At 39.5% G+C, this 26,339-nt stretch overlaps 1 protein-coding gene across 1 annotated transcript; it reads right to left on the bottom strand.

The window, feature by feature from the left end:
• Positions 1 to 3,160: 3,160 nt before the first annotated feature.
• On the bottom strand, positions 3,161 to 16,487 carry LOC124868811 (polyunsaturated fatty acid lipoxygenase ALOX15B-like). Its single transcript, XM_047366411.1, has 15 exons — positions 16,455 to 16,487; positions 16,052 to 16,220; positions 14,621 to 14,822; positions 14,155 to 14,236; positions 13,138 to 13,260; positions 12,546 to 12,649; positions 10,186 to 10,352; positions 9,891 to 10,034; positions 8,320 to 8,523; positions 6,375 to 6,461; positions 5,073 to 5,248; positions 4,694 to 4,815; positions 4,405 to 4,505; positions 3,818 to 3,988; positions 3,161 to 3,669 (listed from the first exon to the last, which is right to left on the bottom strand). The coding sequence occupies exons 2-15, from the start codon at positions 16,193 to 16,195 to the stop codon at positions 3,490 to 3,492; spliced, it is 2,007 nt and encodes a 668-aa protein (XP_047222367.1). The 5' UTR covers positions 16,196 to 16,220; positions 16,455 to 16,487; the 3' UTR covers positions 3,161 to 3,489.
• Between the last annotated feature and the right edge of the window lie 9,852 nt (positions 16,488 to 26,339).

A 26,339-nucleotide genomic window follows, 5' to 3' on the forward strand; every position in this document is an offset into this window, starting at 1 on the left:
CTGAGTAGCCTCAGGATTTCAATCAAGTATCTGTTGGTGGTGTACAATGTACACTGCTGATGACGGCAGCCTCACTAAAGCCATAGAAGGTTTAAGATCTCTAAATGGCAAAATGAAGGAGCATTCTGGAGTAGACACCCCGATGTGGGACTCCTGGATGGATGTGTTTGGGAAGCATAAAGTTTTAGTATCATCAATAATAATTTACTTTGTTGTGTTCGCTGCAATTTTGACATTGTGTGGATGTTGTTGTATTCCCTGCCTTTGTTCTCTGCTTAACCGTCTCATCACCACAGCTATTTCTCCTATGGAAGACAGAGTTACCCAGCTCTATCCGTTACTTAAACATCAGAATGATGAGGATGATGAAGATCCGACTGACCATTTTTCTGACCTGTACCCGAATCCATCTCTATATGATCCTGTGGTTTAAATGTCAGTAAGTGCCTCAGAGTGTAATTATATTTGTGCTCATGAAAAATTATCTTACAGTTAAAAATCCAAAAAAGTGGCTGTTTAAGTGATATGAGAATATGAGCAAATATAAGATAAACAGGGGGGAAATGTTGGAATAATTGTAAATAGAGTTATCTTATATTTCTTCGTCTTTATTTCACTTTACTATTTGATCTTTATAACCTTTCGTGTATGTGTGAGTAAGGATGTGATGAGTTGTTTGCCGGCAAGGATCAAAGGTGGAGCCGGGAAGGAAGCTGTCACAGTTGACGATGTCATAAAGATGGTGGCTGATTGTACTGAACAGAGGACACACAGATCTTAAGATGGTGGAGACTGTGGAAGTGTGCTGTTACAAGATAATGGTGTATATGACCTGTTTACGTTGCAGCTGTTTATCCCACCCTTCAGAGAAGCAACGTATATTGTCTAGGGACCACCCTAAAGATAATAAAAAGAGAGAATCGGACAGATGTGTTTTCAGAGCGGTAGGAGATTTGTAACTGAAGCACATCTCTGTCCGTTCTCCTCGCAGCAAATAATAACTAATTATCTTGTCTTTCTCTTCTTTTTGTGATGTTATAAGTATTTTAGGTTGCTTGAACCTGACAGAAACAAAATTCTCTGGTCTGATTACACAAATATTTGTCATGTTTGGAGGAGACCAGGCACCGCTTATCACTAGGCCATCCCTACAGTAAAGCATGGTGGTGGCAGCATCATTCTATGGGGATGTTTTTCAAAGCAGAAACTGGCAGACTAGTCAGGATAGAGGGAAAGATGAATGCAGGAATGTACAGACATCCTGGATGAAAACATTCTCCAGAGCATTTTTGACCTCAGACTGGAGCGACGGTTCATTTTTCAGCAGGACAACGACCCGAAGCCCACAGCCAAGATCTCAGAACCACCCTGTAAATGTCCTGGAGTGGCCTAGCCAGAGTCCAGACATGAATCTGATGGAACATCAGGAGAGATCTGAAAATAGCTGTGCACACACCTCTCTCATCCAACCTGATGGAGCTTGAGATGTTCTGCAAAGAAGAATGGGCCAAACTGGTGAGCTGAGCTTTTGGTGTCATATTCAAAAGGCTTGAGGCTTTAACTGCTGCCAGAGGTGGACCAACAAAGTGTTAAGCAAAGGCCGTGAATACTTACGGAAATGCAATTTCTTTTCTATTTTTAAGAAATTTGCAACAATCTCAAACAAACTTCTTCCAGATTGTCATAATGGGGTGTTGGGTGTAGAATTTTGATGAAAGTGATTAAATTGATACCATTTAGAATAAGGCTGTAATATAACTAAATGTGGAAAAAGTGCAGCGCTGTGAATACTTAGGAGGTAATTGGCCTCCACCACTCCCGATGCATGGGCAGACATATTAAACAGGCTTGCAATATTCTGCATAAGCAGCATAATAATTTATAAATATTTAAAGTGGCTAAAACTGCCAGCAAATCGGAACATTTGTTGATATCAGTTTTAAAATGATGAAGTGAATATTGACAAATAAGTGAAACATGAACTTAAAAAATACAATCACACACATTCCTCTCCTGTCAACTGCTGATGTGGACAAAAGGAGCATAGCTCTGAATGATGGACGAACATGCTTCAACCCTTGATGTGTGAAGGGACAACATCTGTGCCCCTCTTTTTCCAAAGTAAGGTTAAGTCACAATCAGATATACCAAGAAACTGGTTCATGCATTGAAGACTTATACAGTAAAGCTGGACAGTTTCAAAAAAGCAGGTGTGATCTGCTAAAATGAATGTTTAACATTTGACTGTAGCTTGTAAGCTTTGAGAATTACCTTGCAACTGATTACAGTATGTATTATAATGCTATGTTTAATCAAAATGATGCGACTCTCTCTTCCACTGGGGTAAACCCCAATACGAGAAGGCTAAGCTGGGGGGCAACAAGCAAACCCACCCTAGCCCGCCCCCTCTCCCCGTGGGCCACTCCAGAGTAGAAGAGAGTCCAGCCCCTCTCAAGGAAATGGGTGGCGCTGTGCGTGGAGGTGAGCCCGACTATTTCTAGTCAATATCTCTCGACGCCCCGCACCAGCTCAGGCTCCTTCCCCCCCAGCGAGGTGACATTCCACGTCCCTAGAGCCAGCCTACGCATCCGGGGATTAGGCAACCGAGGTCTCCACCTTCCTCCGCCGCCCAATTCTCTTTGCACCGGTCCCTCACAGTTCCCCCTGCAGGTGGTGGGCTCACTGGGGGATGGCCTTGCGTCTCTCCTTTGGGCTTGGCAAGGCCGGGTCCCGAGAGGAGCAACCCGGCCACCAGGCGCTCTCCAACGGGTCCCGACCCCGGGCCTGGCTCCAGGTGGGACCCAGGCTATGCCGTACCGGGCGACGTCTCATGCCTCGTTTGTGTAGTCCTCATGAGGGTGTCTTGAACCGCTCTTTGTCTGACATAGCCTCTAGGATCATTCAGGCACTCCAACCCCTCCACCACGTTAAGGTGGATGTTCTCCTTGAACATCCACGTTAAGGTGGATGTTCAAGGAGGGCCCCTCCTTGATATGGACATTTCAAAAAATCTATTTTAGTTAGCTTTCCAAAGCTGTGGCACTTAAATGTGGCTCAATTGGTAAAACAAAATTACTGTTTAAAAAAAACCTCACCTTTTTCTGATTAGGCAAAGACAGCACAACACAAAGTTTTTCTACTAACAAAAAGGTTTATTGATTCAGTTTAATCCCAAAGCTGAAGACCTAAAATGTCTGTAATTGCTCAAATGACAATAAATTGTTTGCCAGAAATTAATCAATTACACTTAATAGCTGTCTTTGACAGGAAAACCTTTTTTTTCTATTATTTATTTTGCTTAAAGATTTACATGAAAGTAAAGACATCACATTCCAGTTTTAGTTTTCAATGAGAGTACTGCACAGCAAAGACATAACAGTAAGATAATAAAAGTTCATATAGCAATGCAATTGTTTTTTTTCTTTTTTAGGTCAGACGTTTCTGAATCAGAATTTGGTGAAAAGCTGAGAAGGCTCCATCTTTTAATTTTCAGATGGCCACACTGTTCTCTACCTTCTTGGGATCCATGTATGTGTAGGGGACCTTAAGCATCCTGTTCCTAACATTGATACCCATGCTCAGCACCTCCAAGTTTCCCTGGAATTCCTTTATCTTCTCACGTGGAATTTTCTCAGTGAAGTGTTCCTCAGGATATTGACCAAGAAGGACCTAATGGTATCAATGACAGGTTTTTAATGTTTATCACATTGATCTTAAAACTTAATTGTACAGTTGTAAAAAGGCGATCAGGATGTTTTTGTAGCATTAAGTCACCCAACTTGAATAAAAATGAGCTTTGAAATAAATTTCTACGTACAGAGTCAGAAGATTGCTTGGTCAGCAGAAACATGGTGTCCATCCCTTGAACTGTTGTGTTGACATCGGGGAATGTTGCCAGCATTGTTTCCTCAGTTGCTTCCCCTTTTTTGGTTGGAGGGGGAAGTTGCAGGGAGACTGGAGTGTTGGGCATCCAGGAACCATAGTCATACTGCAAATAATTAATAAATAATGACACACTGTTGGAGTGTAAAACATATGTCTATGATTATAATTTTTAGTTTTTGTTTATGTCCAGTATGTTCTTAACACTACGGTGATGATAGAATCATAGAAGACAGAATAAGATTGAATTCAACCAAAATATATTAACCTGTTGGTAATGCAAGCTTTTTACATATTAGCAGAATGTACTCAAAAAAAATAAAAATGCTATAAATGAATATAGAAAATCATTTTAAATGTTTATTGGCATTTTGCTAGTACATCAGAGAGCCACTAATAAAAGAAAAATACATCTGAGCCTTATTTTTTTCAAATGCATCAAGTTATGAAACACCTCTTCAAAATACATCATGAAAAATAAAAAGCTACAATGCATTACTCCTATGAATTACAAAGACTCACCTGTTCAGAGTTCACAGCAGCATGCTGAGCTGAGCCAGTGAAGATCACCATGGTGACAAACTTGATCAGCTCATCCACAGTGCTGAATTTTTGAGGGATTCCTAAGAAAAGGAAACCAAAAACATAACTGGAATTTTTAACATTTTGGATGAACAATCCAAGTGTATTTATGATTGATTCTGTACTATCTAAAAAGGTGTAGTTTTAATGGCAATATTTAATACTTCCCTAAGCCCATAGAAACTATATGCTCTGAAGTTATCTAAGGCTCAGTCGGGTAAAAACCCACCTGTACTTGACTGTGAAAGGAACCCATGTTCAAAAATGTCTCCGATCCACTTCTGCAGTTCAGGATCATTTTCAACATCACGATCAGTCTTATAGTAGTACTTGAGAATTCCCTTGACAAAGCTTTTAGAAATAGAAAAGATTATTCAACGTCATTCATTATTCATATCAAATGATTGAATTCCAGTTTCAGTCCTTTCATAAAAAAAACCAACAAAAACAAAACCTGTACAGCACAAGCAGACAAACAAGGGGAAAAAATAACCATAAACAGTAAGGCTGAAAGGTGACCTCTGAAAGAATTACACGGTAAACCCCTTATCGTGTGTCATTGTAAAATTTGTTAAAATACATTGCAGAACAGAGAAGGCATATTGTACTTTTGGATAGCCTCCCAAAGTTTTATGCCATCCTCCTTGTAGTAGAAGTTTGGGACGTCTTCCAGCCCACGCTCGGCAATGTCATCCGGTATACAGAGGGAGCTGTAGGTCAGTGAGGACAGGGATCTCTTCAGGATTGTGAACAATCCCTCTTCTTCTCCACCACAAGCAGCAAACTACAAGAAAGGTAAATCACAGTTAAAACCAGTTAATCTTTGCGATACACTATGGGACCTCTGAATACAATTTTATTATTATTTTGTTTTTTTTAAGAAGACCCTTTGTATCTTAAAATGTTGTGAAAACAACTTTCCTCTCTGAAAATAAAAGAGATTAACCGATAATCATGTCAAGAGTTGGATGTCACTCAAAATTAGAGGGATTGGAAGATATTATTTATACGTATAAAAATATTTTTAGAATCCTTGCGCGGTGCATAGAAACCATTATTGTCTTAATGGCAAATAACATAGTGCCTTCTTATAATGTAAGAATTTTGCCCATTTTATATGTAATGAAGCTAGTAATGTAATAATTTGCCTTTATTTAAAAAATTTAAGTGATTGGCTATTTATTCAGCGTCCAATAGCAGCTTTGTAACCAGGGTTTCACTTCCTTTTCTTGATTTCTATCTGGAAAATTAAAAAAAGATATACATATACTATCACAGCATCATCTTCAGTCTTAACATTTTTATCTAACACTCAGTAACACATATGCACTATTTTATGGTCATGGGGTCACAAAGTAAATTTCTTTCTGTAAAAGTTTTTTTTTTCCTAAAACCTAAAAACAGAAATATGATTGTGGTTTTTTCAGTTAAGCATAAAACAAATTGTGCGGGTCATTAACAGAAATGGACAAGGGTCATGTTGCTCTTAACAAATTTCATTTAGACCAAGCTCAAAAATGGCTCTCTGGGTTGTAAAGGTTGCTGATCCCTGTTAAAGATTTTGGCCTCTCGCTGTGCTTCAGCAAAAACAAAGATTTTCCCTAAAATTGTAACGGTACAAAACTTATGCAGCGAAGACAACTGCTTTGTTTGGGTGCTACCACATACAAAAGCATTGCTCTTTTTCCCCTCCATTACCCACAACTTTTTGAGGACTTCGGAGGAGAGGACCTGTGCATCACCGTCATTTTTTTGGAGATATTGTGATTGCTCATTTTGCGGATGCATACGCTAAAACAAATGTGTGTTTGGGAAATGTATGCACCGTTCACAGTTGGGAAAATTTATTTCTTTAGAGCTTCCACTGTACATAGAAATTCTAGCAATGAACTACAAAGAAGGTTACTCACCTTGGTGAAAACCCCATCAGGAGATATCAGTGATTGTCGAGCTAACACATTGATATGCAAAGTGTAGCGAGTGTGGGGTATGAGAAGCTGAGGAAAAACGAATAAGGAACACAATAAATTAGTTTTATGCTTCAGTCTGCTATTGTATTTTCTATCCTGTTACATTCAGTGTTGTTTTTATAAATTGTGTTTTTCTGTAAATCTTGAGGTTCACATGGTTCTTTTTTAACTGTCAAATTTCAACTGAACCACATTAGCAACTTTCTTCTGACTTCTGAATTTTTTTACAGTGCTGTTGGGCCCAGCCATAGGAAGAACAAGGACTTAACTACACACAGAAAAGAAAGGAGACTGGTAAAAACTATGAATCCCAGAATGCACAGTATTAACTCATTTCATGACAGCTCCCAGGAAGGAGGAGTCACAACTAAAATACCAGTGATGTCAAAGAGCAACAAAACTCTGCACTCAGGAGCATTTCGTTCTCTTTGCCTGCAGCTCACCAAAGGCTGCATTGGGGAGGACACGTCCGTGAATCTCTTGATCTCAAAGGCAGAAAAAGCAATGGATAAAAAATAGTACGGTCTGCTTTTTGTGTATTCTGTGATTGTACCCCGTCTGAATACAAACATCATGCTACGCCAAAGGAAAACTAACATTGCACATCACTCTAAAGACGCCGTCCCCACAGTATAACATGCTGGTGGCAGCCCCATCTTTGGGTGTGCTTTTCGTCAGAAGTGGGAAGCTGATTTATGGGAAGATGAAGGAGGCTAAATACAGGGCAATACTTGAACAAAACCTCGTAAAGGCTGAAAGAGGTTCACCTTTCAGCAGGATAATGAATCTAAATACGCAGCCAGAGCTACATTGGAAAGGTTTCATTCATATTCAAATGTTAGAGTGGCCCAGTCAAGGTCCAGGCATTTATTCAGTTGAGAATATGTGATATGAAAATGATTTTGAGCTATTTTGCAAAGATGAATGATTAAAAAAAAAAATCTCTAGATGTTTAAAGTTGGTAAAGACATACCCAAAAGACTGCAGCTATAAGTGCAGCAAAGAGTGGTCAGCAAAGTGTTGATTCTGGGGGCTGAATACAAGTGTACAGCACTTTTTTTGGATTTTGTAGTCATATAAAAATGTTAATACTTTGTACCTTTTCCCTTCCACTTATAAATATGTACTTTGCATTGGTGTGTCCCAAGGGTCCCTAACTCCAGTCCTTGAGAGCTACTGTCCTGCAACTTTTAGGTACATAACTGCTCCCACACAGCTGAATCAAATGAATGAATTACCTCTTCAGCATGCCATCAACTTTGGCAGAGGCCTAGTAACGAGCCATTCATTTGATTCAGATGTGATTGAGCAGGGGTGCATCTAAAAGCTGAAGGATAGTAGCTCTCAAGGATTGGAGTTGGAGACCCCTGTATCACGTAAACTTTCCATAAAATACATTGACTTTCATGGTTGTAACATGACAAAATGTGAAAAAGTTTAGTGCGATTGAACACTTCTTCAAATCACTGTACAATAATTACGTTTTTGTCAAATGACATCAAGATTACATAACTAAAATAATTTAATTAATCAAATCACGTAATAATTTGACTGTGGAGAAAATCTGAGAAATATATGAATGAAATAGAAAAATAAAAACTATACTATAATATGATGTAGATATGAACACAAAGTAATTAAGAAAATAAAACCGATCTGGAAACGGACCCTATTTCTTGCCAACAAAAAGACTTCATCATAAAAAACAGACAAATAAATATTATTTAACCCATTTACAAACTTGAGATACAAATGCTTAAACTATGAAGCCTAATTTAGCTGTGAATATTAATCTCTAGTACAGAATATGAATCTCTAACTGTCAAAGATTTAACAGTGTATATATATGGATCTCCAAACATTATGGGCCACAGGCTTCAGTTACCTTGTAAAGGGGATGCACCATGGGCACGTTGCGCAGCAGCGACACTGCAAAGACCTCAGCCAGCAGGTGAGTGCGCAGCAGGTGAGTGTTGAGTTGATGCATATTGAAATCTGCACTTCTCACAAAGATCTTTGCCAGCAGCCAGTCGTACTCAGAATCAGTTGGAAAGAAGATTGGGTTGTCTTCTGCTGGTTTCTGCTTCAGCTACAGAAGGAGAAACAAGTTAAACAGCACATTTGTTGAAATGTTGCCAATAATGATTCAGTTAAGAAATTATAAAGAAGGTAAATGTTTAGTTATGCTTAACTGATATTCTTTTAAATGGATGGTATTAAAATCAATCACAAAGAACTTTAACCGAATAGTTTTTGCAACAGGATCAGATACTATGATCAACAGCCTTGTTTTTTAATACTACTTTGTTCTTACAGTGTTTAAAAAATCTCAAGAAGAATAGCATACTGTCTAATATTAAGTTAAGGACTATTATGTTGCCTTATCAGACATGCTTTATTTATATAATTGCTTGCTGATAGTGTACTTCAGTTGTACTGTTTCTGTCAATTCAGCATATTTATTGTTGAGTGAAGAATTTTTGTTTTCTAGAAATTAACTTTCTCATCCATCAAGTAGAATCAGCACGAATGTGAGTAATCTGAGTCAATATGTGTGAGAAACATCCTAGTTTAATCCCTTCATTACTGTTTAGTTTTCAGGCCTTTCACCTTTATAACAAGCTATCACATTAGATATGTAAGCCTGTTAACCTCTCTACATTAATTTTTTTGAATGTTTTAAATGTTTTAAAGTTCCTTGTGTTTACACTTGGAAGCAATTTGGGTTGCCTCATGCATAAACAATGTGAAACACAGTGCAGTAACAAAAATGTATATATTTTCAATTTTTGTTTTTTTGGAACACTTAAATGTTTTATGTTATCAAACAAATCTAATATGAGAAAAAGATAACCTTAGATAACACCACTGCAAAGGACAGTAGTCTAAAATTCCTTCACTGAGATAACAGAGACTCATTGCCGATTACCGCAAACACTTGATGGCAGCTGTTGCTCTCGGACAACTTTGTGGGATTTATTGGGAATAAGGAGTGGATGTGGGTATTGCTCAAAAGTATGCTCCTGTGGGCAGGTCCTATGAGGACTTGCCAGAAGTTCTGCTCTTGAGTATTTTGTGAAGTATTAAATGTCCTGGCCAGAAAAGGCTTTGTTCTTGCCATCTCAAGTAAAAGAACAAATATCTCTGTTCTTGTGAAGTATGCACAAGCCTGTAGGGGGCAGGTGCTTTTTCACATAGGCCTAAGTTGGTTTGGATAGCTTCTTTCACCTTAAAAAATTTAAATATCATTTTAAAACAGTTTTTTGTATGTATCCAATGTATCTTTGTCTGGTTTTAAAATTTAAATGTCACTAAATACAAGAAATCTGTGAGGGAGCAAATAATTTTTCACAGTATTGTAAATAAAAGGCGATTGATTTATTCATTATATATATTTTCAGTTTAAATTAAAGTTGCTTTAACTGCTGATGTACCTCATTAGAGTACTACTCTTACCTGAATAGCAATTGGCATCATTTTTCTATCTTGCGTTTTGTGGAGCAGGACGAGTGGAGCCATCAGGTACTGTTTCTTCCCATTGATGACATTTGCTGGTACTCCATCCAAAATCTTGTAGTCGCACAGGAATATGTTGCCTTTCTGTTTAATTTCAACAACAGAGATGTTTTGCTTCTCTTGTTGGGCACGTGCACATTACAATGACTAAGTATGAGTATCTTTTTGGCAAAACATGGCAAATGATATCAAGTAAACTATGCTCCTCCTAAAAGTTTCTGTGTGAGACAATCACCTTCATTTCCTCATCCAAGCTACCCTGACCATCCAGAAGGCCCATGTTGTCAGGGACAGGAAAGTTATCAGGCAGGGCCATACAGCGTCTGATCATCATGGGATTGACACCATTTAGAAACTGGTAGCCAAAGAAGTAATCGGTCTTCCAAAGTCCGTGGACATGCTCTGCAATAAATAAATACATATATAAATAGTACAAAATCTGTCATAACAATGTACTTATTCCATTTTTGACAGCGTGTTACTTAAGGAAATAAATGTGAGGACAAAAGTTTATTTATTGGGCTGTAAAATTATTATAGCCTCCTTTGAAAAATAAAGGCTGAAAAAAATGGTACCCTTGGCACCATAGTACATATGGCACTTTAACATGAACACCTGACTAATTGCTTGTTAACGCCAGTAGTAAATCAGTCAATCACACAGTAGCAACTCCATGTAATTTGGCATTTAGAAGATGACTTGTAGAAATTCAACTTGAGCTTCAGAACGGGGAATAAATGTGAGTTAAGCAAATTTTGAACATTTGAGTAAGGTTGTTGCCAAAATCAGGTCTGAATAATTCAGAAACTGATGATCACCTGCAATTTTCACCCACAATAATCTCTGAGACTTACAGAGAATGACCTGAAAAGAGAAAATATCCAGTGAGCAGCAGTTGGTGCTATGTTTCTCCCTTTATGATGAACATGGTCATACCCATCTTCGAATGACTACTACCAGTAGAATAATGCACCATGTCACAAAGCTCATATTATCTCAAACTGATTTCTTGAACATAGCTATGAGTTCACGGTACTCCAGTGGCCCCTAAATTCATCACATCTTGATGAATCAGAGCACCTTTGGAATGTGAAGGAAAAGATGATTCCCTTCATGGATGTGCAGACGACAATTCTGTAGCAACTGTGTGATGCTGTCATCTCAATACGGACTATAATCTCAGAGACATTTTTCTGACAGCTTGTTGAATCTAAAAATTGCCACTCTAAAAAAAACTAGGGCCAACCCAGACCCAGTAAGGTATACCTAATAATGTGATGAGTATTGAGACCCTAGCCATGGGTTGGAACATGAACTCTGAACTGTGCAGTTCAAAGGCCGGTATGAGCTTTTCTGGAACTTTCAAAATAAAACACGTTGTCCTACTTCCAAACCGTATCCCAACTTCTTACTTACTTCAGGTAAGATGGCGTTTTGGGCAGAGAAATTAGTTTAGTTTTGTAAATAATGTTTGTTTCATGACATTTGTTTTTTGCTTGCGTTGTGAAAATTCAGCTACTCAAGTGCTAGCAGGCTGTCTGGTCAGCTAATGTGAACAGGCCTCTCAGCATTGAGGATGGTTTTCTGCTCTGTGTTTTGTTTTAAAGTTAAGACAAACTTTATTTAAAGGGTGGTTTTTAATCACAGATCGGCCATAATGCGCCGTCAGCGCTCATGCAATATAATCCTTTTATTAATGGTATTTTAAAAAGCTAAATTTCGACTTTAAAGGAGTGGTAACATGCATTAAGTTTCCTTTGTTAGCTCTAACCGCCAACAGCTAAGGCTAGTTACATGTGACTCAGGCGATGGCTAATTAAGAATCATTTATCCACAAAGATTGTTGGTTCTTATTCAAAATAATATTTCCTTAAAAAATATTTTAATATTTCCTGAATAATATTTCTTTAAATGTTATTGCACTAAATAAAGACAGCTAATTAAACACCATTAAGAATTAGTCATCCAAAAGGTTGGTTTTATTCAGCAAATCATTCTTTAAAATATTTTATAAAAAAATGTTTTATCTGATCTTGCATTGGTTGTTTGAAGGTATACCAATTATTGGCTAAGTTAGTTCCAAGAATAACTTAATTTAATTTCCAGATTCCTCAAGATAATTGTTGGTTCTGAAAAATAAATAACATTAAATGGTAATGTTGCATCATTTTATTGGCCATGGTTTTTAACCATCTTTGATTCCCTTGTTCATATTGTGTATATATGGTCTTCTTTATTCTTTCATTTTGCTTGGTTGTTTTATTTGAATTGTTCTAGTATAGTAAATTGTTTGTTGATTGAAATATGTTTGACTTTGAGTTGAGTTATTTTTGTTAATAAATTCTTGTATTTTAAGAAATTGTGCGAATTGATTCCTTTTTTGTGCAGAGTTTTGCTGTTCAGTAATGCCAGAGCTTGTTCCACCCTTTTCTCTATTGTCCTGCTACTACCACCTTATTGGGCTGGTATTCACTGGACAACAGTTAACAGACTAAATTATTATTTAATTAAATATTAAATAATATAATCATAATGATAATCACAACACCAGTGAGTGTGGATCAAAGTGACATAAATTAATATAATAATAAATACCTGCGATTTCAGTCCTTCTGCTGTTGAATACATGAGTGATCTTCTCAACATTTGTCCATTTTTTGTCACAATCAATGAGTCCCTTGAACTTTGATGATAACCAGCTGTAAAATAAAAATTGAATTATAGCAATTATTGGATTTATGTTTTGAGAACCAAACATTGAACAAATATGTCACAAATATGTTCCTGGTTGTTACCAACTACTGGCTTTCTTTGAGCTCTGACCTTCTAATTCCAGTTTTCATTTTAAGGATTGTAACACATCCAAAGCTATTTGTGTAAACTTTATTTCAATTCAGCAATTAAATGTAACAAGTATTGACCATAAAATAAAACATGTCCTACCAGTGTTTTAGAGGTTATTATTTTGAATGCAACAGAAAATTGAGATGATCCCAATTTTTGCCTGAAGGCACGAGGTGTAACAATAAACATACCTATTGTTGGTGATTTTATATACAATAAAAAATGGTAGTTTTTACTTTTGAAGAACTTCGTCATAGGAAAGCAGTACAAGGAAAATTGGCAATTTCTATCACTGACTAATCGATTGGTGCATTATGGGACTAAATATGAAATGAGGGCCTACCCTGTGATCGTAGTGAAGGCAAACCCCATTTTCTTGGTGTAGGAGAAAGTGATCTCAGGAGGCAGTTCGCAAGGGTCATCTGCCTTGATGCAGTGAGGTATTCCCTCTTTATACGAGTACCAGCTATAGAAATAAAACAGAGCCCAACAATGAGGGATTTGGGTGCACAACAGTTATGCATTTTTGATACATGTGCATTATGAGTTCAGACATAACACACTTGAGGTCAAATGTATTAACATTTGATGTTGGTGCAAACTGTCTAAAATACAAACAAATAAATAAATGGATTTATTTATTTATTACCAGGGCTGATGTCAACGTAGCAAAGTGGTTAAAACTCACAGCAAAAAGATTTGGTTGAAAAGTATTCATATGATTGTTACAAACATTTTCAAAACCAAACGTTCTACAGTTCCCATGTTAGAAACAATTGGGCATGAACTTTGGGTCATGACTGAAAGAACGAGATCCCAGAAACATGTGGCTGAAATTAGCTTCATCCGAAGGTTGTCCAGGGACTACCATAGAGATAAGGTGAGGCGCTCAGCCATCCGAGAGAAACTCCTGAGTAGAGCTGCTGCTCTTTCACAACGAGAGGATTTAACTGAGGTCGCTCAGGCATCTGTTTCGGTCACCCCTGGACGCCTTCTTCAGGATGTGTTCCCGGCGAGTCCCACCGGAGGGAGGCCTAGAGGACAGCTCAGTACCTGCTGAAAGGACTACGTCTTGGCTGGCCTAGAAACATCTCGGGGGTCCCACAGAGGAGCTGGAGGAGGTATCTGGGGAGAGCAAAGTCTGGACATCGCTGCTTAGACTGCTGCCGCCACAACCCGGTCCCAGATAAGCAGAAGGTGACAAGTATTTCATATCATATGTAGTCATCAAAATTAAACATAATATTATTAGTTATTAATATGCTGGGTGGGATAGAACCATTTTAAAGTGGAATAAATTTACATGTATGTTTAGTTTGTCTACATTATGCTAAAACATGTTCCCTCAAAGAGTTCTTACCAATAGTTTTTTTCACGCTCCTTTAACTCCCTCTCTCGAGCACTCTTGCCACAAGCGCTCGTATCTTCTTGAACTGTACGAGCTGGAAATGGGAGCAAAAGCAAGAAAGAATCACAGAGTTTAAAATTCCTAACAGATAAGTTATTTCCAACCTTGCGAGTATTGACACAGTTTACATGAGTGTTTATAAATACAGTGCCTTGTAAAGGTAATCAGTATGTTTCATTAAGGTTTTATGTAATAAGCCAACACAAAGTAGTGCATCACTGTGGAGTGAAAGAAAAATGATACATGGTTTTGGGCGTTATTAAAGAAGCATTGTTTACTTAACATGAGATTTTTTAGAGTTAAGTTAGCAAGAATGGTTTAGCAATTAAAGTTCTTTAAGTCCCACAATGTTTCTATAAACTTAATTAAGCATTTAAGTTCATCATGATATTCAGCAAACTAAAGATATTTCACACACCATTTCCTTCTTTGAAGTAGTGCGCCTTGGTGTCAGTAATCCAGCGGTAAACAGGAAAGGTAAAGGTCTCATCCTCAGGGGATTTGACAACAACCTTGTCAGGGAACCAGGAGTCTTCATTCATGAGAAAATTCTGTTTGTCTAGTTTTATTAGCTCCAGTTCTCCAATGGAAGAGGCACAGGAAACAGTGAAAGTCAACTCCTAAGGAAGCGATAAGCACAAACTATTAAACACCAAAAGACATTAAACGTATTTTACAAATGACATGAAGTCTGAGTAAACATATTTTCATTCCAAAAATATGTATGAAGTTAGGAAGAACCTGATTCAGTGGCTTACAGCAGCTGGGCTGTATACATGGAGTGGCACCATTAGGATCCAATACAATTAATCTCTCTCTCACACACACACACACACACACACACACACACACACACACACACACACACTCTCTCTCTCTCTCTCTCTGCCTGTTTCTCTTGAGAAGATTGGAAGAATCACCTCCATGGATAAAGGACAATCTCATAATCCAATAGATTTGGAGAATTTTTAACAGATACAGTGTTTAGCCATTGATAAGTCGCAATGCTGACTTACCAAATAAAACTGAAAGCTGAAATTGAATCAAAAGATGCTTTAACAAATATCTAATTTAAGGGTGTGCACAATTATGCTATTAAATTATTACTGCTATTTATGTTTTATTTCCTTCCCAAAATAAATGTGTATGTTTTTGGTTTAATTGTACAGTATATACGGATAAGAATTACTCAATTGAATTTTGTTACATTGAACCCAGAAGTTTGTTTCTGATAGGAAATGAGACAGAAATCTGAAAAGAGTAAAGGGAGTGTTTATAATAGAGGTTTGTCACCAAGCCTCATTTTGTCAGACATTCTGAGCAGTCTCTACACTTAGCATTTAATAGATTTCTTATAAAAACTTTATGCACAAAAAGGAGCTGAACAGTACAAAGAGGTCAGTCAGTCAGTCATTTTCTACCGCTTATTCCATAGTGGGTCACGGGGAAGCTGGTGCCTATCTCCAGCAGTCAATGGGCAAGAGGCGGGGTACACCCTGGACGGGTCGCCAGTCCATCGCAGGACAAAGAGGTTACAAAATGTTTTATATGGGTGTATTATTATTTTAAGATTCATGTTGAACTATTCCAAATAATTCAATGATTCAAGGTGTTTTGCAATTCTTCTAACAATACGTAGTTTAAGGGTTTGGTGCAAAGCATGGAGTGATATTTTGAGTTGATCCTACAACCTTTTCCCTTATGTTTTGAAACTTTAAAATACATGAGAGAAAACAATAGGTATTGCTTAGTACAGTAAAGAAATGTATACTTTAATTTCCTATTTATTATGATCAAGATTACTTTTCAATTTCTACTGCAAATATAGAAGGTAATAAGGCAAACTTACTGATCCTACACCATAGAGCACAGAATTTGGTATTTGAGTTTGTTCACTCTCATCATCTGTGCCCACCAACGTGATGTAGACATAGTCAGAAGTGTCAGAAAATTGACGAGCAGAAGTGTACACAGTCACACTGTACTCCACCATTTTTACTCTGTAAAGTAGGGGAAATCTGGTGACAGAAAGAACAAAAAGGTTACTACCAACACTCATTAGATAGGCCATCAGAAGATAAGATTAGTTGTGATAGCCTCTGTGACAGCCTCTGGTTTTAGTATTATACCCTGTATAATACTAAAAGGATCAATAATCAAAGTTAGTTATCAAGTAATTTAAATAGATTTTGCATCTTGATTTCTGATTATTTTGATTCACAAAAATATATTTCAAAAGCATCCTCCTTTACCTTTAGCAAGTCAGACCAAGATGCTCCTTTGAGGAACTGCTGCGTCTATGCTGTCAGTCCTCTCTGAAATGTCCTTATATACATATTGAGTTGTGAAACTCAGTTGTCTGTGGACATCTTTTCTGATGAAAGAAGAACATGACAACACCCTCATCCAAAGTACTAAAGAAAAAGCCTATTGCAAAATTTTGTTGGAATTGTAAATACTCAGTAATAATTGATAACTATTACCAGAGATGTCATTGTTTAATCGACCGTTTCTGCCGAAACGTGTGGAACTTCAGCCTTATCTTGACTGACGAATCACTCTTGCACAAAATAAACACAAAACGCCTTCTCTTTATCTATGTGAACATTTATTAAATCACAGCCCTGATACAATCCGCTCTTCTGATTTAATAATCTTCACCTACTCAAACATGCAAATTCTACACAAAAGGGGTCAAATATCTAACTAAACAAAATAAAGCAAACAGCAGTATGGGATCAAACCGGGAGTTATGGCAAAAATGATAATATGACAAAGGGATGTGGTTATGAGCGGAGGTTGGGAGCGTCGCTCAAACTGTAACTCAGTTATACTCAGTCATAAAACATCCCCAACGCTGGGCGAGGTGAGCACACAAAGAGTTATAAAACTTTTGGTGCAAGCTAGTAAGCAGTAAAGTTGAAGACAAAGAAAATGGTGAATTTCACCATGAGGTTATTATAACAGTCCAGTTTCACAGCGCACCTGCGCGGTAAAGACACACTAGCGAGACACGGCGGCCTCCAAAAGTACCAGCAAGTTTCAAAACAATGGCATGCACATACAATTCAGAACACATTAGATTAAATGGCGACTCTAATCGCACTAAAAATCTCCTTTACCCTGCTCAGACTATTCCTAATAAAAATATAAAAATAAAAGAATCAAAGGATGGGTTTTACTTTGTTGAAGTCTTCCTTCTGAGCAGAGGGAGAGAGATGGGGGTGGGGCGGGGGAGAGGGGTGGGGGTGGAAGTTAATGTGCGTCCACACGTGCGTATTTCTCCAGAAACCTACAGTGAAATTATGAAATACTAATTCTGGTTATAATATAGATAACACTCTAATATAATCTGAAGAGATTGTGTTGTCACCTCTCATGGTTTTGGAGAAATAAATTCCTGAAAGTGGGACAAATGCATATAATGGTTGAGCATTTTGAGGTATTTTGACAAGATATTTCTCCAAAACAGTACAGTAAAATATAAAATATTTATTCTTTTATATGAAAAATTAATGTGAAAGTTGTAAAAATGTAATTAATATAAATGTTCTGTAGGTTACTTTTCTGTTTTCCTCTTATTTTCTCAACCGTTGCCAGGATCAGCGTCCTTTCTGCTCCATTACCGTAATGCGCCTTGTATGCGCGACGCTAATCTTTAAGAGAGAGCTGGTGTCGGCTGGCGGGACCGCGTATTTCTGACTGTCGGCTCACTTAACCGCAGTTTTCTTCTGTACAGTTGATGTCTTCTCACTGAAGCGACGCTGCAAGCCCTGCAGTTCGAGCGGCCGCTTTAGTCAGCGCTAACCAATAGGGAAACGTCTTACAGCGTTGGTCTTTAGGCCCCGCCCAGGATGTTCATGTTTCCAGCACTCACAACTCGTTGAGTTCAACCAAAAACAGAGCGTCAAAACCAAAAGAGCGAGTCGTAACCAAAGATTTTTGACATGCGCAAATAAAAGTTTATGTTTTGCAAATAACTTTTTTCTCTTCGTGAGAAAGAATTTGTCATTTAAATCAAAACGTTTTTTCAAACTATTTTTTTTCTCCCCAAAATAAAATATTCCATTTAAAAGAAAATAATCGTTACATCTCTGAAAGTTTTGATCACAACTTAATATTTTTTGATTGAGATTAGTTTTTTTTGATTGAATATTCCAAAAGTTTTGACCACAATTTATTTTTTTGATTGAGATTAGTTTTTTGTTTGATTGAATAATATTGAGACAAATTAACCTCCACAGGTCTCCAGCCGAAAAACGTGTTTTCAAAGGGGGCGCCTTCCTATATAGCATCTTGTGACGTCAGACTTGGGACGCCCCGTCATATCAGTTGTAGTGTCCGATGGGATTTGTAGGAATGGACTGTCCTGGATACAAAATGGCCGATGGACGTTGGAAAGGCATAGTGGCGTTCAGCAAAGTGTAAATGGTCCAATATTCAGCAAACAAGTGGTCCAACAATTCCTTAAAGAAAATAACGATGCTTACATCCATGTGTGGCTATTTGGAAAAAGCAGTTAAGCAAAGTTTTGTCTTCAGCATATGCAGCAGTGAACAATTGCAAAACGATAAAAGGAACTGTGAGGATTTTGATGATACTCAGACATATTTGGCCACAGAGGACTGACATGTTAATGCACAGCAACACTTTTACTTTGAACTCATCACTCTTGTCTTAGAAGACAAGACAAAACAAAAATAAACAAATATGGTAAATCAATAATCCAGTATAAGAAAATTAAATCAAACTTTAGTAGTATCCTTTTGTAACATAATGAGGACTTTTGTAAAATTACATTTTCTTAATTCCACCTGAGAACATAAATTGCACTCTTCAGGTTTACCCATTTCATATGGAACTGGGTTTTGGGTTAGCAAGGAGTCCAGTTGATTTCAGTTTACAGATCCCTTCATCCAAAATACAAGCATGTCAAATATTCAGTTTGACCAGATGTGCCACAAACTGGAGTAGAACAGAAATAAAAAGTAATTAATTTCCCAAACTTTAAGAATAACCAAGACATTATAACTTCATGGAAATTTATCTTCCAAGTCATTCATCACCAATCCCATTCTGTGTAAATTCTAGTTAATGTAGCAGATTTAGCATTAAAGAAAATAAATCTCTGGATTAAATAAACTAATTCTGTTCACAGTTTGTATTTTTAGAATGAGCTTCATTGCCAAGTTTGTGCACACACACAAGGAATTTGACTCCAGTACACTTTGCTCTCAGTGAAGATTTTTTTTCAATATAAATAAAAATAAAAATGTAAAATATTTTTAAAATGTACATATATACATGTGACTTTACAAGAGAAGATCATATTTCTTTGTATCCTCATTAGCTGCATTTAACGGAAGCTACTCTTTTTGGGGTCCTCTCACATTGATCGCTTAAATACACATAAAACACAATACATGATAGACAACAAAATAAACAAAATAATTAACAAATGAAAGGTCATAGTTCAAATCAAATCTAAAAAATAAATATATTCTGTGGTATGTCATACTACATACAGATCAAAAACATACATATACAAATGACACGTGTTCACATACAATTAATCAAGATATTATAGAATAGGGAAAACAATTTAGAATAGTTGCTTCTGTTGTAAATGTCTTTTTAATATTGTTCTTAATTGATCCTTTATGGTTCTGCTCAATAATATTTATTGTTAAAATGTTCCATGAAGCACCCTGCGATGGACTGGTGACCTGTCCAGGGTGTATCCCACCTCCCGCCCATAGACTGCTGAAGATAGGCACCAGCTTCCCTGCGACCCACTACAGAAGAAGTGGTAGAAAATGACTGACTGACGTTCCATTAAGCCATTGCTATATATATAACCAACTGTTCAATGGTTAGGATTAATTGTAATGTATGTACCTGACTGTTGTGAAGTGCCTTGAGACGACATGTGTTGTGAATTGGCGCTATATAAATAAAACTGGATTGAATTGAACTTTTTCAAAGAATTTGTCTTAATCTTTGGGAGTATGAATCTGCTATCAATCAGAATCAGAATCAGAATCAGAAAAGCTTTATTGCCAAGTACGTTTTTGGACATACAAGGAATTTGTTTTGGTGTAGTCAGTGCAATACAATACAAATTAAACAGTATAAACATATCTACAATATAATATAAATATATGTGCACAGTTTTAAGTGAGTGAGAGTAAATATAGAGCAGTATAAGATGCAAGAGCAATACAACAGTGCAGATGATCATTGTGCAAGTATGGCAGTGCAAGTAAAGCAGGAGTCCAAGCTGAGCGTTAATGTAACGCATAGAGTTACAACTGAATGTCTGGTAGGATAACTGTTCTTCGGTGCTAAAAAGTAACCTGTTGTACATTGTCTTTGACTGTTTAGACAGTATAACCTTTTTCATAAATAAGGCCATTTTAAAAATAAACTCGAAATCGACCTTTAACCAAGATATTCTGACATGCATCATATTAACATTCGTTCCAAAAACACAGTTAAGTAAAAACCGAGTTGCCTTATTTTGAACAATTTGTAGTTTGTGTATTACTGTACCTGAGGGCCCAGACCACACATGAACAATAATCTAAATGAGATAAGACAAGGGATTTGATCAATTGTCTGATGATATTATTTGTCCAAATTGATGAGCAGAGTTTTATGACTGCCAGTCTTCTTCCCATTCTATTAACCAGTTTATCAATGTGTTTATTCCACCGTAGTCGATTATCCAGTACAACTGCTAACAGTTTGGCTTCTTTTACTTGTTTTATTGGTACATCTTTAATAATCACCTTTAGTTCAGGCTTTTCCTTCAGCCGAAATATATCCTATAACAATGCTTTTAGTTTTAGTTAAAATTAGTGTGTTATTATTTACCCATTGAGTTAATGCCTGCAGTTCCCGATTTCAAACATTTGTGAGTTTTTCATAATTAAAGTCTGATGCATACACCGTGGAATCATCTGCATACATCACAACTGTTGCATTCTTCAAGCATAATGGAAAATCATTTGCAAAAATTTAACAGTAAAGGACCTAAACACCTGCCCTGGGGAACTCCACAAGAAAGAGATGTAATGTCTGATAAGCTGCCATCATAAAACACATCCTGCTTCCTGATTGTTAGATACCTCTCCAACTATACAACTGCAGGCAAACTGAAGCCGTAACATTTCAATTTCTCTAGTAAAAGCACATTGTTAATAATATCAAAAGCAGCAGAAATATCTGATAGCACAGCACCTACTATTTTATGATTATCTATTACTCTGAGCCAATCACCTGATATTTGAATCAAAGCAGTTTCAGTAGAATAACTTGGTCTAAATGCATGTTGATGACCTGTAATCAAATTATTTTCTGAAAAATAATCTTGTATGTGTTTATAAAAAGCTCTCTCCATGATCTTACTTACTGTTGGGACCTGAGAAAGGTGCATTTATATTTTTAGGCAGTGGTATTATTTTAGCAGTTTTCAAGGCTGCTAGAAATTCACTTTTATCCAAACTCAAATTCAGCACATGATAAATTGGAACCAAACATTAATTTGCTGCAATTTTTAACACTTTTCCAAATTATCTGTCCCTGCTAATTTATCTTTACTTCCCAACAGATTTTTTTTAAATAACTCTATGTAACCTTATGAAACTTGAATTCAAATTATTTTCTTTTCATCATTTTATCCTTTATCAAATTACATGATTGTCCAATGTTTGCTCGATCCATTTCATTTCTTAGTTTTTTTGCCTTTGAAATAAAATAAAAATTCAGATAGTTAGCATTTTTTTTGATTTAATTGCCATCTGATTCTAGAAATAAGGGATGATATTATTCAAAATGTTCCATAACATTTTACTGTCATCACTTACATTGATTATTAAATATTGATAATATGACTTCTTCTTTGTTTTATTCAGTTTAGTGACATGATTTCTGAGCTTCCTATAAACCTGCAATTCCTAATCATAATCTGATAATGTTGCTATTTTCTTAGCTAGATCCCTTTGTGTCATGCAGTCTCTTAATTCATCATCAGTCCAGGGATTTGCACATTTGTGACAGTTGCTTTTTTAAGTGGTGCATGTTTATTTACTACCTCTAAAAATAACATATTAAACAATCCAAGTGTATACAGTCCAAGTATGCATGGTGTTGTTCTGGAACTCTGACTGTCAAGTGTTCATCAGAGAAACAGTCTGGGGCAAACAGTCTCTGTAGCGCCAACCTGAAGGTAAAAGCCTATTTATGTGCAGGGTGTGTGGGGTCTGCAGAGTTGTTAGCTGCCCTGTTCCTGACCCTAGACCTGTATAAGTCCTGGAAGGAGGGACGCTTTTAAGCTGATTACTCAGAAAATTGAGTTGTTCCAACAATTTTGTCTGGATTTTTTTAATGGAGTTTTTAAGTATTATGAACTCAATTGAACACAACTTTTTAAGCTGACCACCATTAAAAAATTTAAGTTGTTCCAATTAGATTTTCTTCAGTAGTTTTTAACTTTTTCACATTTTTGCTCATGTAATACCTTGTAAGAAATTAGTTCCACAACAAAGTTGTAAGGCAGTTAACTTTATTTTAAACCTTAGTTGTTTTGTTTGAAAACACCATATTTAAAACTTAAAATAAAACAAGAAAAAAATACAAAAAAAAAAAAAAAAAACACATTTAAATAGCAAACAAAAAAAAACAAAAACAAAAAAAAAAACACATTTAAATAGCCCCTCCTTGAACCACCACCTTAACGTGGTGGAGGGGTTTGAGTGCTCAAATGATCCTAGAGGCTATGTTGTCTGGGGCCTAAAAGCCCCTGGTAGGGTCTCCCATGGCAAACAGGCTCTAGGTGATGGGTCAGACAAAGAGTGGTTCAAGAATCCCTCATGAAGAAAAAAATATTGAGGCACGTGACGTTGCCCGGTACGGCGGAGCCGGGGTCCCACCCTGGAGCCAGGCCTGGAGTCGGGACTCGTCGGAGAGCGCCTGGTGGCCGGGTTGCTCCTCGCGGGACCCGGCCGGGCCAAGCCCAAACGAGAGACGCGAGGCCATCCCCCAGTGGGCTCACCACCTGCAGGGGGAACCGTGAGGGACCGGTGCAAAGAGGATTGGGTGGCGGACGAAGGTGGAGACCTCAGCGGCCCGATCCCCGGATGCTTAGGCTGGCTCTAGGGACGTGGAATGTCACCTCGCTGGGGGGGATGGAGCCTGAGCTTGTGCGGGAGGCCGAGAGATATTGACTAGAAATAGTTGGGCTTGCCTCCACGCACAGCGTGGGCTCTGGAACCCATCTCCTTGAGAGGGGTTGGACTCTGTTCTACTCTGGAGTGGCCCACGGGGAGAGGCGGCGGGCTGGCGTGGGTTTGCTTGTTGCCCCCCAGCTCAGCCGTCTCGTGTTGGGGTTTACCCCAGTGGATGAGAGGGTCGTATCCCTGTGTCTTCGGGTTGGGGAGAGTTCTCTGACTATCATTTCAGCCTACGGGCCGAGTGGCAGTGCAGAGTACCCGGCCTTCTTGGCGTCCCTGTCGGGGGTGCTGGATAGTGCCCCTCCCGGGGACTCCATTATTCTGCTGGGGGACTTCAACGCCCACGTGGGGAACGACAGTGACACCTGGAGAGGCGTGATCGGGAGGAATGGCCTCCCCGATCTGAATCCGAGTGGTGTTTTGTTATTGGACTTCTGTGCTAGTCACGGATTGTCCATAACGAACACCATGTTCAAACATAAGGGTGTCCATCAGTGCACTTGGCACCAGGACACCCTAGGCAGGAGGTCGATGATCGACTTTGTTGTCGTATCATCAGATCTTCGGCCGCATGTTTTGGACACTCGGGTGAAGAGAGGGGCTGAGCTGTCCACTGATCATCACCTGGTGGTGAGTTGGATCCGCTGGAGGAGGAGAAAGCCAGTCAGACTTGGCAGGCCCAAGCGCATAGTGAGGGTCTGCTGGGAACGTCTGGCGGAGCCCTCGGCCAGGGATGTATTCAACTGCCACCTCCGGGAGAGCTTCGATCAGATCCCGGGGGATGTTGGAGACATAGAGTCCGAGTGGACCATGTTCTCCGCATCTATTGTCGATGCTGCTGCCCGTAGCTGTGGCCGTAAGGTCTGCGGTGCCTGTCGCGGCGACAATCCCAGAACCCTGTGGTGGACACCGGCAGTAAGGGATGCTGTTAAGCTGAAGAAGGAGTCCTATCGGCTGTGGTTGGCTTGTGGGACTCCTGAGGCGTCTGACGGGTACCGTGAGGCCAAGCGTGCTGCGGCCCGGGCTGTGGCAGAGGCAAAAACACGGGCCTGGGAGGAGTTCGGTGAGGCCATGGAGAAGGACTACCGGTTGGCCTCGAAGCGATTCTGGCAAACCGTCCGTCGCCTCAGGAGGGGGAAGCAGTGCTTCGCCAACACTGTTTATAGTGGGGGTGGGACAGTGCCTCTGGACTGGCAGACTGGGGTGGTGGTCCCCCTTCATAAGAAGGGGGACCGGAGGGTGTGTTCCAACTACAGGGGGATCACACTCCTCAGCCTCCCTGGTAAGGCCTACGCCAGGGTATTGGAGAGGAGAGTCCGACCGATAGTTGAACCTCGGCTTCAGGAGGAGCAGTGTGGTTTTCGTCCCGGCCGTGGAACACTGGACCAGCTCTATACCCTCTACAGGGTGCTCGAGGGTTCATGGGAGTTTGCCCAACCGGTTCACATGTGTTTTGTGGACCTGGAGAAGGCATTCGACTGTGTCCCTCGTGATGCCCTGTGGGGGGTGCTCCAGGAGTATGGAATCGGGGGCCCTTTACTAGGGGCCATCCGGTCCCTGTACGAGCGGAGCAGGAGTTTGGTCCGCATTGCCGGCACTAAGTCGGACCTGTTCCCAGTGCATGTTGGACTCCGGCAGGGCTGCCCTTTGTCACCGGTCCTGTTCATAACTTTTATGGACAGGATTTCTAGACGCAGCCAAGGGCTGGAGGGGGTCGGGTTTGGGGACCAATGGATTTTGTCTCTTCTTTTTGCAGATGACGTGGTCCTGCTGGCCCCCTCTAGCCAAGACCTACAGCATGCGCTGTGGCGGTTCACAGCCGAGTGTGATGCGGCTGGGATGAGGATCAGCTCCTCCAAGTCCGAGGCCATGGTACTCGACCGGAAAAGGGTGGCTTGTCCTCTTCAGGTTGGAGGGGAGTTCCTGCCTCAAGTGGAGGAGTTTAAGTATCTCGGGGTCTTGTTCACGAGTGAGGGAAGAATGGAGCGGGAGATCGACAGACGGATCGGTGCGGCTGCCACAGTAATGGGGGCGCTGTGCCGGTCCGTTGTGGTGAAGAGAGTGCTGAGCCGAAAAGCAAAGCTCTCAATTTACCGGTCGGTCTACGTTCCTACCCTCACTTATGGCCATGAACTTTGGGTCATGACCGAAAGAACGAGATCCCGGATACAAGCAGCTGAAATGAGCTTCCTCCGTAGGGTGGCCGGGCACTCCCTTAGAGATAGGGTGAGGAGCTCGGCCATCCGGGAGGGGCTCGGAGTAGAGCCGCTGCTCCTCCACATCGAGAGGAGCCAGTTGAGGTGGCTCGGGCATCTATACCGGATGCCTCCTGGACGCCTTCCTTGGGAGGTGTTCCAGGCACGTCCCACCGGGAGGAGGCCCAGGGGACGGCCCAGGACACGCTGGAGGGACTATGTCTCTCGGCTGGCATGGGAACGCCTTGGGATCCCCCTGGAGGAACTGGAGGAGGTGTCTGGAGAGAGGGACGTCTGGGCGTCTCTGTTGAGTCTGCTGCCCCCGCGACCCGGTCCCGGATAAAGCGGAAGACGACGGGTACGAGTACATTTAAATAGCCCCGGAAATTATAAATAAACAAAACTGGCCACATTGCCTTGTGAATTAAAGCGGTAAGCACACTCATTATACTACATTTGCAAAGTTATAGGGCATTAACATATTTAAAACCACAGTGCCTAACATGTAAAATCTGTAAAATGTCAAAGCGTTGTTGTCGTCTTACGCTTTTTCCGGAACCGGGTTGCAGGGGACTCTCCCCAGCTCCTCCAGTGGGAGCCCAACGCGTTCCCAGGCCAGCCGAGATACATTTGCCCCTTTTCCACTGGCTCGATTTGGCCAGCCCAGAACAGCTCAACATGGCTTTGCACGGCTCTGCACGTTGTGTGT

The sequence above is a fragment of the Girardinichthys multiradiatus genome, chromosome 5 (genome assembly GCF_021462225.1).
Source record: "Girardinichthys multiradiatus isolate DD_20200921_A chromosome 5, DD_fGirMul_XY1, whole genome shotgun sequence".
Lineage (NCBI taxonomy): Eukaryota > Metazoa > Chordata > Actinopteri > Cyprinodontiformes > Goodeidae > Girardinichthys > Girardinichthys multiradiatus.

Bases quoted from the DNA above. Each gene is read 5' to 3' on its own strand.
- LOC124868811 (XM_047366411.1), bottom strand. From the start codon at position 16,195: ATGGTGGAGTACAGTGTGACTGTGTACACTTCTGCTCGTCAATTTTCT. The intron at 12,650-13,137 runs GTAGGCCCTCAT...TTTATTTTACAG, and splicing joins GCCTTCACTACGATCACAGG to CTGGTTATCATCAAAGTTCA. The intron at 10,353-12,545 runs GTATTTATTATT...TATTTATTGCAG, and splicing joins CAGAAGGACTGAAATCGCAG to AGCATGTCCACGGACTTTGG.